At 53.7% G+C, this 11,281-nt stretch overlaps 5 protein-coding genes across 5 annotated transcripts; 1 reads left to right on the plus strand and 4 right to left on the minus strand.

Moving 5' to 3' along the window:
* Positions 1 to 993: 993 nt before the first annotated feature.
* On the plus strand, positions 994 to 2,410 carry BO66DRAFT_385059 (uncharacterized protein; the record flags this gene model as incomplete). The annotated part of the gene is made up of 2 exons (XM_025646123.1): positions 994 to 1,332; positions 1,437 to 2,410. Exons 1-2 carry the CDS (start codon positions 1,257 to 1,259, stop codon positions 2,408 to 2,410), a joined length of 1,050 nt encoding a protein of 349 aa, XP_025498537.1. The 5' UTR covers positions 994 to 1,256.
* Positions 2,411 to 2,549: 139 nt separating this feature from the next.
* Positions 2,550 to 3,694, minus strand: BO66DRAFT_432543 (NAD(P)-binding protein; the record flags this gene model as incomplete). The annotated part of the gene is made up of 2 exons (XM_025650650.1): positions 2,550 to 2,958; positions 3,039 to 3,694. 2 exons carry the CDS (start codon positions 3,692 to 3,694, stop codon positions 2,550 to 2,552), a joined length of 1,065 nt encoding a protein of 354 aa, XP_025498538.1.
* Positions 3,695 to 4,377: 683 nt separating this feature from the next.
* Positions 4,378 to 5,341, minus strand: BO66DRAFT_385064 (actin-binding ADF family protein). Its single transcript, XM_025646124.1, has 4 exons — positions 5,167 to 5,341; positions 5,097 to 5,107; positions 4,732 to 5,032; positions 4,378 to 4,671 (listed from the first exon to the last, which is right to left on the minus strand). The coding sequence occupies exons 1-4, from the start codon at positions 5,170 to 5,172 to the stop codon at positions 4,537 to 4,539; spliced, it is 453 nt and encodes a 150-aa protein (XP_025498539.1). The 5' UTR covers positions 5,173 to 5,341; the 3' UTR covers positions 4,378 to 4,536.
* Positions 5,342 to 5,587: 246 nt separating this feature from the next.
* Positions 5,588 to 8,095, minus strand: BO66DRAFT_424033 (putative haloalkanoic acid dehalogenase; the record flags this gene model as incomplete). The annotated part of the gene is made up of 3 exons (XM_025650146.1): positions 5,588 to 5,775; positions 5,888 to 6,823; positions 7,493 to 8,095. 3 exons carry the CDS (start codon positions 8,093 to 8,095, stop codon positions 5,758 to 5,760), a joined length of 1,557 nt encoding a protein of 518 aa, XP_025498540.1. The 3' UTR covers positions 5,588 to 5,757.
* A 407-nt stretch (positions 8,096 to 8,502) lies between these two features.
* BO66DRAFT_424035 (Zn(II)2Cys6 transcription factor) lies at positions 8,503 to 11,057 on the minus strand (the record flags this gene model as incomplete). The annotated part of the gene is made up of 6 exons (XM_025650147.1): positions 10,918 to 11,057; positions 10,827 to 10,858; positions 10,404 to 10,778; positions 10,267 to 10,355; positions 9,608 to 10,215; positions 8,503 to 9,553 (listed from the first exon to the last, which is right to left on the minus strand). Exons 1-6 carry the CDS (start codon positions 10,992 to 10,994, stop codon positions 8,503 to 8,505), a joined length of 2,232 nt encoding a protein of 743 aa, XP_025498541.1. The 5' UTR covers positions 10,995 to 11,057.
* Between the last annotated feature and the right edge of the window lie 224 nt (positions 11,058 to 11,281).

Here is an 11,281-nt window from a genome sequence, read left to right on the forward strand (position 1 = left end):
AGTCGATTCTTTCGCTTGTCGTCAGCTTCCCTCCGCATCCCCGCACAGTTGCACTAGTAGAACCGAATATTTCACTCCGGAGGGGAATAGGAGACTTTGAAACTTAGCTGCCTAAGCGATCCAAACAAGCTGGGATTAATCTTGGCTACAAGATCTTGGATTTACGATCGACTGTGACCCTCGATTCCTTTCCTTTCTGTCTGTCGAAGTATACAAGAGAGCGACACCCAGCTGGGTTTCAGACAGATGCACATGTTCGAGAGATATCGTTGCTCACGCGAGTTTGAGTCCAGAAAAAGTGGAGCTCCTCAGCGCGAAGGATCACGCACTTGTACCATAGACATGGACATGGCTATCGAATATCCCGTTCTGAATTAACTTGGCGAAAGGCCTGGTCAAAATCGCAAGCTAGAAAACCTATCCATCTTCTCTGGCTATTGTTATGCCGATATACATCACTCGAATGTTTGGTTCACCTGTCTTTCAGCACCATTACTGATCGCAGAGGATAGTTGATGCGACGGAGCCTTGTCGAATGTGAACTTGTTGACAACGACGCGTCCACGTCTCGAATTCTCTTACGCATGATCGTGTTGCAAGGCCAACGTTTCATTATCCACTTTCTCGGGTTTAGGCTAGGCACCGCATACAACCCCGAGGCATGGATCGGGTGAACTCGAACCTGTCTGCTCCGCCTCTTAGTTGGAAACAATATCCTTTGATAGGGTCATAGACTACCATGCGAATGCCTGGAACTTGAAACACAGTTATATTGTGGTAGGATCTGTCGAGCATGCAAGGTGTGGCTCATGTCAGCCAGAAGGGTGGCTAACGTCAGCCACAATCTTGGTGGGATCCTATTGGCAGGAGTTTAGGAGATTAGGTGGATTTCCGTGTTCGGCTTATGCCTTGGCGGGATCGGATGGGATTAAGCCCCCGCTGATCTCATTGAAGTGCTCCTATCGCCGTTTCAACCGCGATGAACCTAAGGTTCTGGCACTGATTTAAATACCACACGCACTGCTGAAGTATTATTGTCCTCTGTACCAAAGAATCAAACCGACATCCCTTTCAAACCCCTCAACACCTCATCTCAACATCCCACCAACTTAACATCTCGACCAACTCAACACCAAAGCTTAGTTATCGCCGTTAGCCCGAGATCCAATCCACGAACCGCCGGCGCAGCAAGACACCGCCAATTCGATCAACCATCCGTTGACATTCCACAAGAAACAATTGTCCCAAAAGCAGCGATGGTGACCCTCCAAACCATCCAAGCGCACAATGCGACCCTCAAATCCGCGATCCCCAATCTTGTCGCAGTATTTGGTACGTCGAATTCCTTCCCTCGATACAAAACAAATCCCCGCTGGAGTCACGTCCTCTCGCACCCATCCTCCCCTCAATATACATCAACACTAACACCCCCAAAGTAGGCGGCACCTCCGGCATCTCCCTCTCCACCGCCCAGACCCTAGCACGGTACACACCATCCCCCAAGATCTACTTGATCGGCCGCAGCCAACCGGCCGCCGACCGCGCCATCGCCGACCTGAAAGCCATCAACCCGGCCGCGCAGCCCACCTTCCTGCAAGCCGACATCTCCCGTCTCACGAACGTCGACCGCGTCTGCGCCGAGATCGCCGCCCGGGAATCCCGCCTCAACCTCCTCTTCATGACCCCGGGGTATCTGACGCTGAAGGGCCGCGACGAGACCGCCGAGGGGCTCGACCGGAAGTTCGTGCTGCATTACTACGCGCGCATGCGCTTTGTGACCCAGCTCATGCCGCTGCTGACGGCTGCTGCTGCTGCGGAGGAGCGAGGTTCTGGTGGGCTGTCGCGGGTGGTCTCGGTGCTGGATCCGGTGGTGGCGGTGCGAGCGGGCGGGGCGGGGGAGCTCGACTTCAACGATCTGAGTCTCAAGGACACGTTCACGCTCAAGAAGTGCGGGCATCATGCGGGCCTGATGGGGAATTTCTTCCTCGAGGAGTTGTCGCGGCGCTACCCTGCTACCTCGTTTGTGCATGCGTATCCGTCCGGGGTGGCGACGGGGGCGATGCGCGAGCTGCCGGCGGGGAGGGTCTTGACGGCGGTTTTGGGGAAGGTGTTGGCGCCTTTCTTGGTGCCCATTGGCGAGAGTGGCGAGCGCCATTTGTTTGCGGCCACGAGTCCGAGATATCCTTCGCGGCTGGTGGGGGAGGCCAAGGGGCCCGGGGATGGGGATGTTGCTGTTGGTAGTGATGGGGTTAAGGGGGGTGGGTCTTACTGGTTGAATTGGGATGGGGAGGCGTATCCTAGAAATACCAATATTGAGAGGACGAGAGAGCAGGGCGCGGTGGAGAAGGTGTGGGAGCATACCCAGGAGGTGTTCAAGCGGGTATGCGAGGAGGGCAAAACATACCCGTGATTTGTGATATTAGTATATTCATCCTGACAGCTACCGACAGAATAATTCTTAATCTCTCCTCCAAAACATTCCAAGTAAATATTGAAATGATTCTCACAATTAAGCTCCTTTGGCCAGCCATGCTTGATTCCCCTGCTGTTCAAAGACCGGCCTCTAGGGATATGCCCGGCCGGCGCTCTTCCAGAACTTTAAGCGTCTGCTCGAAGACCTTCTTCTGTACCCTCCGCCCCACCTCGGTATAGATCCAACCCTCAACATTCTGGTTCTTCCCGTCACTTTGTAACTCGCCATGGGAGCTCTTCGGAGCCGAGGCCGCGAGCACCAATGTCCTCGCTCCAACTTCAGTTGTTCGCTCAAGGATTTGACGGGCGATCCGTGCGATCACCGAAGGCGGCTCGGCTCGAGCAAGGTCCGAGGCGCAAAGCCCCGGATTTACTATGTTGATAATCACCGGTGGGGTGCCATCAGCATCGTCTTCTTGCTTAGTACTCAGCCTTGCCACCAGCTCCCGCGTGAAGAGTACCTCAATCAATTTCGTGGCTTGATATCTTTGGGCCATCATGATCAGCCACCCACCTTATGGTTCTAATCGTACAAGCACAAGCACATTGAAAGGACAGTAACATACCTAGCCTGCTGACTGAACCGCTCCCTCACCTTGAGCTCGTCATAGAGATCCGGGGCCTCGATCTCCGGAAAGGCAGTCAACCGATGCGCCTCGGAACTCACAATCACCAGGTGCGGGTAGACAGCATCCGCAGCAGCGAGCCGCCTTGTCGCCCGGAGCTTTGGGAGCAGCATCAACGCCAAAAGAAAGGTGTTCAGCACATTAATCTGGACCGCCTGCTCATGGCCCTCACACAGCGTCCACTCTGCCGTGTTGACCCCTGCATTCTCAACCAAGACGTCGACTCGATCCAGCTCACGCTTTACTCTTTCTGCGAAGGCTATTGTGGACGCGGTGCGCGACAAATCCAGCGACCACACCTCGATCGCACCTGCGTCCGAACGATGCGTGATGTTGCTGCACAGGATGTCCTCCTTGGCGGCTTCGCCTTTGGCCGTGTTGCGGACCGCGAGGATCAGCCGCGCGCAGCCCAGACGGTAGAAGTGGCGTGCGGCCTCGAGGCCCAGGCCTGTGTTCGAGCCGGTGACGATGATGGTCTGGTTGGCGAAGGAGGCGCGGGGGTATGGCGGGGTGACGAACAGCTGAGAGTACAGGAAGGTGCGTAGACCGGCGCCTATGTTTGGGAAGATCACGAACTCGGAATCTCGGGAGGCCATGATGAATGCGAAGAGTTTGTGCATCGATCGCTCCCAGATAGCGCGCAGCTCAATGACGGTTTTATATCGATACATACTGGTGTGACTAAGGATAGGGCACGGTGTAGGTGCGGGCAGACCGGGATCCGATGAAGACGATCTACGGCTACCGGGTTGGACACTACCCGACGATGATTATGCATGCTTACGCAGCAGTGCCTACTGTCGACATTCAGTGGAGCCTAACTATTGGGTGAAAAGCATGTAGGTATAAGCACTTGCATTAGCGTATGCTCACCGGCGAAGAGCTATGACGCGATGTGCCGCAGTAATGATTAAATCCAGGGTACGGTGCCCGCCCTGAGTTCTGTTTTAAACCTTACTCTATTCTGTACTCTACTTTCCATCCTGCCGGTAGAAAAAGGTCATGTCCTACTTCTACGCACTTTCGTGAGCATTGTATCTATCGGTAAAATTCCAAGTCATATACCGCTTTAGAAAGTAGATAAAGTTAACGTCGTCTGTATCCTTCCAAGTAAACTTCATGCTTCGTATGAGAGAATTCGTCGAAGCGATGTCCATCGAATACTACAGTCAATCACCATTCGTAGAATGATAACGCAGGAACCATATAACTTTAGGTGTTGAGGAAGGCTATACTGCTATAGTTGCTTACCAAGGCGCTTATCAATGTGCTTACAAAGGTCGTTATATTCCTAATCAGAATTACTAAGTCGCGTGGTGAAGAGAGTAAAGAAAATCGGATTTCCAGGGTAGTAGCGGTTATCTACTACTGCATACAAGTTGTCAACAGAATACAACGTATGCTTCGCGCAGCAAGACACCACACAAAGCCCCAACCCCTAGACCCTCCCCCCGCTAGCGACGCTCAAGATATTCCGCCACTCCAGGTCATCTGGGGCATCCGCGTGGATGGCAAGCTTGATGTCGAGCGCGTTCCGTAACTGTTCCTTGGTGGTCGCAAATAACATACACCACTTTGCAGAAGTGTCAACCTGAATCCAGTGGGCCGTCAGAGATAATGTGGTGGAGCTCACCTTTAGTGATGTTTCCTGGGGGACCCAGCTGATAAAAACCAGGCGGGAGCGCTTTCCGTCTTCCCCGAGGTCATATTCCACGTCGTACGCCGCGTATCGTGGCATTGGCTTCCCCGTGCTGTCTCCTGCACCGCAGAGGAAGTGGAGGAAAACCTCGTAGTCTGGTTCGCTAGAGGATTCGCATAGTTCGACTGTGGTCTCGTCGTCGGAGATCTTGTAGATCACAAACCGGGGCTTCTTGGGCCCTCTGCCGAAGCGGAGTAACCGGGACGCGGTGATGCACTCGTCCGAGATCATCACTCTGTTCTGGTTAGATGTAGACTTGGAAGAGATGATTTTAAGGGCCAGGGAAGCTTAGGACGCACCCTGATGGCATCTGGAGTTGGCGGATTGTCAGTGCTGAGTCGGACATCTCATGATTCGGGCTGCACTTACCGACATGTTGAAGTAGTTCTGGTGATCTGAAAAACTGACTTGTTCTTGCAATGTGGAAGCACCATTTGAGTCATCCAAGGAAAGGTAAAGGCGAATGCTTCCTATATAGGTTCCTTGCGCTAGGCAACTTTGAAAGTCTACAACGCCAACAGCTTGCCGCTCGTCAACAGGCAACAGCGCCTGTGAAGCTCAACGTTGCAGAACAATTCAGCATCTCTGCCGCTCCAAATGATGGTTGCCTGGATAATGAGTATACGGATATTATGGATAGATTCATCCTCAGCCAAGTATTTTGACGTCGTAGGACTGGCGACTAGAGCATCTACTGCGACGTGTAATCAGGCAGCAACTAAGGAATTGTGTGTGGATTGAATGCTTGTACTGCGGCCGCGTAATACATGTATAGCATTGTACCCCTAGAGAAAGAATAGTTCGTGATCTTTTGCGATCGCTATCCATGTTCCTGTTTTTATCGCATTTCCATCAAGCAACGGACAGTCTGACGCTAACAACAGCGATGCAACAACATGTGGCTCATCTTCCAGGCGAGCCGTACCTCAATGAAAACAGCAAAACCAGTGAACAACCTCTCTATCTGCCGTAGCAGTTCTAAAATCTAACTATTCATATGACGCATATATACTGTACAGTAGTCCAACTACGGAACCACTCAATTCTTCAAACCCCCCTCCTTCTCTCCCTCTCCCTCCACATCCCCTACTCCCAACCCAAACATGGCAAGACTATTCCTCCACGCTGCCTCAGCAACCAGCTCCACCTCGACCCCCTTCAACCCCGCCACCACCCTCGCCACCCGCTCCATCGTACAGCTCTCATTCCTCCCTTTAACCATCAAGCCCTCCACAAACCTATTACTCTTCCTCGCGGCAGGCAGGGGCCTGGCCCCCTCCAAGTATTTCCGGATTGCATCATCCTCCACAATCTCACACCACGGCGCATCCGTCTCCAACTGCAACACCTCCAACGGCACCTGCCGCACCATCTCGCGCCCCTCCTCCGTCCGAAAGCTCACCCCGTTCACACTAATTCCGAACCCCAGCCCCACGAGCACGCGCATCTCCTCCGCCGACCCGGCAAACGAATGCACCAGCCCCCGCCTCCCAACCGGCAGCCGCTCCAAATACGGCCGCAGGATCGCCACCACATCCTCGCACGCCCTCTCGCCCCGCACATGCAGGAAGAGCGGGAGGCGCAGCTCCACCGCGATATCCAGCTGGTCGCGGAACGCGCGCTGCTGGGTCGCCTTGTCGGCGCGGTCGAGGTACACGTAGTCGAGGCCGATCTCGCCGAAGGCGACGAGCGGGGACGGGTGATTGGTGGTGGTGGCGGCGAGGAGGGCGTGGCCTAGTTCGCGGAGGCGGGTGAGGTAGGAGCCAGTTGCGGCTGCGGCTTCGTCGGCGTAGATCTCGCTGGCGTGGTAGGGGTGCACGCCCAGCGTCATGGTGCACATGGTCGGGTACTCGCGGGTGATGGCCAGGTTCTGCGATGCGCCGGCCAGGGTCATCGTTGTCAGGAGCATCTTCTCGCAGCCGTGGGCGCGGGCGCGTGCGACGACGTGCGCCCAGTCCGGTGCGTGGTGCGGTTTGCCGCCGCGGTAGAGGCCGTGGAATTGGTCCGCCGTGTAGGTTACTGCTACCTGTTTGCTTTGTTAGTTTCTGGGGTTGGGGGTGTGGGGAAGGGGAAGGGGAAGGGGACTTGCATCTGCGAATCGCATTTTGCGTTGTGGGTGTGGTTGTGGTCGTGCTGGTAGGGAGATGATTTTGGAAATCGCGTGGCTGGATGTTTTAGCATATTAGCGACTGCGATGGTTGTGGTTGGGCTAGGAGACTGACCGTGCAGCAATGCTCGGGCGCATGTAGTGTTGAGTGCAGGCTTCAGACTCGAAGAGGATGGACATTTGCTCGGAGATTATTTTAGCTTGTCTCCCTCAATTGCAGGTTTCTTTAAAGCCCTTTTAGTATTCGTCCGTGTCCTGTGTCTACTCCACTCCGCTTTGCTGTTTTCTGCGCCGTGCCCACTTCTCTGCTCCCCTTCCGTCCCCACTCGGGTACCTGTACCCGGATAGCAGTATGCAATTGCGCATAGTCAGACAAACCCGAAAGATGGACAGGATGAGAAAATGAGACACAGATAAATTCATCTTCATCTATTGGATCTATCGTGGGTCCGTTCCCGCTCAGCCCAGCCTAGGATCTCATCGTCCACCGGCCACAGCATCCGCCATCTCGCCCAGAGTATCGAACTTCCAGTCAAAGATCGTCTCCTCCATGTTCCCCATCGTAGCCCCAGGCCTCTCGATCCAGACCGACTTAATTCCCGCCTTGCGTGCAGGGTGATGATCGTGAAACTGACTCTGTGCTGTCTGCAAAACCTGGCTCTTCTCGACTCCGAACTTCTCTTTGACCGCGTGCAACATGTGCTCGAAGTTCTTGAGGTCGGGTTTGTAGCTCCCCACGTCCTGCGCGGTGATGATCAAGTCGAACTCGAATCCTTGGAGGCTGCCAGCGTTCGTCTTGGCGAATGATTGGCGGTCGACGTTGGACAGCAACACGAGCTTGTAATGCTTCGAGAGGCGTTTGAGCGCGTCGACGGTATCCGGGAAGGCGGGCCAGTTGCCGACCGATTCGCCGAAGCGGATGCTCTCGTCGCGGGAGGGGGCGGGGAGATTCAGACGCGCCGCCCAGGGGGGGTGGATGGTGGTCAGGAGTTCAGAGTAGGGCATGTCAGGGGTCTGTTCCTGCTGCGCATGTTCCAGCTCGTGGTAGACGGTCAAGAGGTGGTGGCGCGAGAATTGCGCGTTGGCTTTGTCCAGGATGGGCTGGAAGGCGGTCAGGATGCCGGTTTCCCAGTCCACTAGCGTGCCGTAGACATCGAATGTGAGGAGACGGTAGTCAGATAATTGAGCCATGGTAATTAGTCTAATGGAGATTGTGCTTTGATTGTGCTGATGTGTGTGCAAAGATGCCAGGAACGTGAGGATAGATATACATCATGGCTGGTCGGTGCGGGGAGTGGAAGCAGTTAGCCTGGACTGCATCATAAACGGTTTCCCCTCAATATCCCCACTCGGGTACGCTTACCCGATCCAGTGCCCGCCTGTCACTCCGATGCCGGACCAGCTTCTCTCGGCCCGGGTGCTGCGCGGCCACTGCTCACCTCAGTCCGGCATTGGATGCAGGACGTCTTGCTTCCGAGCGACAGCTGTGTCATAAGCATCGCCCAGTGAAAGACCATCGCGACAGTCTACAAGAAGAATGTCATCATGACTTGCATCGTTCCCATAATAGGCATTTGCTCAAACTCCCACTTGAAACTTCAAAGCCCCTGACCGAAAGGGATATTGCCTTCCCCAGACATGATCGAACCGCCCGTCTCTCCAAGCCAACTATCATCCAAGAACAGCTGATCAGAACCCGTGATGGTCGCAAAAGAGTCCAGCTCTTGAGGCAAGGAGGCAAAGAATCCATCGAAGGAGGGCGGGGTCAGATTCTCGGAGAGATCAGCTAAAGACCCAGGCACAGGAGTTGGCATTGGGTGCGAGGTGAGACTATCAGGTTGCCAAAGTTGTGCCCATCGCTGGAACTGACTATATCCTGAGTTTGCATCGTGGTTCCATTCCTGCGTCCGATCCTCCTGCCGTTGCAGTCGCTGACGCGCCAGCTCCAATGCTTCGATAGCCGCCACATCCGATCGGGCGGATTCTACACCCACGCACATTTGTCGGATGAGAATCATGCCTTGAGACAGGCTGTTCAGGACACGGTCTGTCTGTTCGTTCACGCTATGCGCGATCAACGCAAGCAGTGCCGCGCGGCAGGAGCTGAATTCTGTGTATGAGACGCGGGCGATTCCGACTGAGTCGTGCAGAAGCTGGCAGAGATCGATGATTCGAATCGCGGCATCGAGGCAGTCGGCCGAAAACGTGCTTATCGGACTCTCACTGCACGCGTCTGATGGCAAGGAATGACTTGGCTTCGGCGCGAAGATAAATGGACGGCCCATGTATATTATCGCAGTATCATAGCTCAGCTCCAGATGAACATTACAACGGAACAGAGGTCCAGTTGGGGTCAGGTCTCGGCAATGGACTTCCGTTGGAAGGGATGACCACCACTTGCTGAGATTAGACCGTATCACCATCAGCTCCTGAAGGTGGCCTTTTTGTTGAAGGCGTGGACATCCCCGTAGGTGCATAATGGTTTGGGACATCTTACTCAGCTGGCTCGTTAAGAAAATGTTTGCGTTCACGTTCTCCAAGTTCGAAGCTCTTCCGGTCGGGAGGGGTAAGGCTTGGTCGGTCGGAAACTCCGCATCGACTTCGAGACGAGAGACAGATACTGGCCTTCCGTGCAGGATGCTGATACGACTATAATAGAGTTAGCAACTGACACGATAAGCTTGTTCTTGTGGCAGGGAGCACCTTTCGAGTGAGTAGGCGGACCACCACAGACGATTCCGCCACTCAAGAGTATCAGGGTCAAGCGAGAGATGAGAACTATCCCTATGCATGCCATTCTGAATCGCCATCTTAGTAGCAAGGCCATAATACGTGTAAGCCAGGCCAGATGTGTCGATCGGCACCGTGTAGCTACCCAGTAGCAAGAAGGCCTGTACCGTCTCAACGGATGCCACGGTAATCAGGTCAGGAATCAGTCGACAAGAGAATCGATAGAGCTCTAGCCCAGCACGATCATCCGGTATCTCTTGAGAAAGATGGAGGCTCATCTGCGTTGGCTTCGTCTGCATATAGGCAAATTGGGTTCCTATAGCGAAAGTCATGAGAAGGGTACATATCCACCCAGCGTCGTGTATGGTCAGCGCATGCTCATTGGAATAATAATAGTCCATCTTCTGTCTTAGCGTTCTCTCATCAAAGTAGAAGTAATTGGTTTGAGCGAATTGAAGAAACGTCTCGATGAGGAATTCTCCGATATCCCTAGGTGGAAAGTAAACCATAGCAGAAGACACCACTGATGTAGGTGATTGTAAGTCGGTCGCACGATGTACTCCGCGGACTTTGTCTATCCCCTAGAACACAATCAGCAGAAGCTTCTAAACAGCTTCGTCAGGTGAAAATACATGGTTCTGACCCGTCCCACTGCCTAAACTCCGCAACCTACGAAGTAGCGTTTGGGAAAAGTTCCAATGAGATAACTCCCCGTAATAGTCTGGAAGTTGTCAGTCGGGTGCGGGAAGATTGGTGCTTTGAAGCTTACGCATGGCGCTGCTCGATAGTGGCTCAAGAGAAAAGTTTTCTGGTTCTGGTTCCGTCGTCCCTGATATAATTTGAACGTCGTGGTCCGGACTTCGCTTCTCAAGTGCATCGGCAATACTTTGCAAACTCGCCGTGTCAGTCGCCACATTCCCGATGAAATGTTTGATTATCCTCATCATAACAGCTTCTCTCTCTTCTGGTATGGACGCAGGTGCAGCGCTATTAGATATTAGTCTCTTGTAGGGTAGATTCTTAGTCCAGTCAAACCCAGTATTATTGTCGTTGGTGTCTCTGACCAGCCGCTGCGTTGCCGCCGTTTCGAATCGGCATGCACGATTATACTGACGACAGCGCGCGCACGGCACGCCTCCCCCGCCTACGAAATGATCAGTAGTTGTAAGCAAATCTTGGGGTAAAGTTGTACATTTCTCTTTATGATACCGACAAGGGACGCAGCTGTCGAGGATCGGCGGACGGGTTAGCTTCCTCTATAATGCAAAGGGCGGGACTCCTACGCTTGAGCTGCTCTTTTCCGTGCAGATTCCGGCACTTGCGGTCGCTTTTGGCGGCCCATTCGCCGTGAGACCTCCATTTCAGGTTGCAATGATCAATAGACAGGCATTTGGGTTACCAGCACACTTGGAAGAAATGCTAGATAGATGTTGAGTAGGTGGTGTGGCGCATTCCGTTTTGATGCGGGCAAGAAGCACAGCGGCGTTTTGTTTGCTTCGTATGCAAACCCTTGCTGCCTTAGGCAGTGCTGCCGCTTTTATGGCTCCCCATTGAGAAATTTTCTGAACACATATTTGCATACCGCGACTTCTTCCATTATGTCGACCAAGATTCAGCATAGACTTGAGATTAATGACTCCTCGGAGC

Source organism: Aspergillus aculeatinus, assembly GCF_003184765.1.
Source record: "Aspergillus aculeatinus CBS 121060 unplaced genomic scaffold BO66scaffold_75, whole genome shotgun sequence".
In the NCBI taxonomy this organism is placed as follows: domain Eukaryota; kingdom Fungi; phylum Ascomycota; class Eurotiomycetes; order Eurotiales; family Aspergillaceae; genus Aspergillus; species Aspergillus aculeatinus.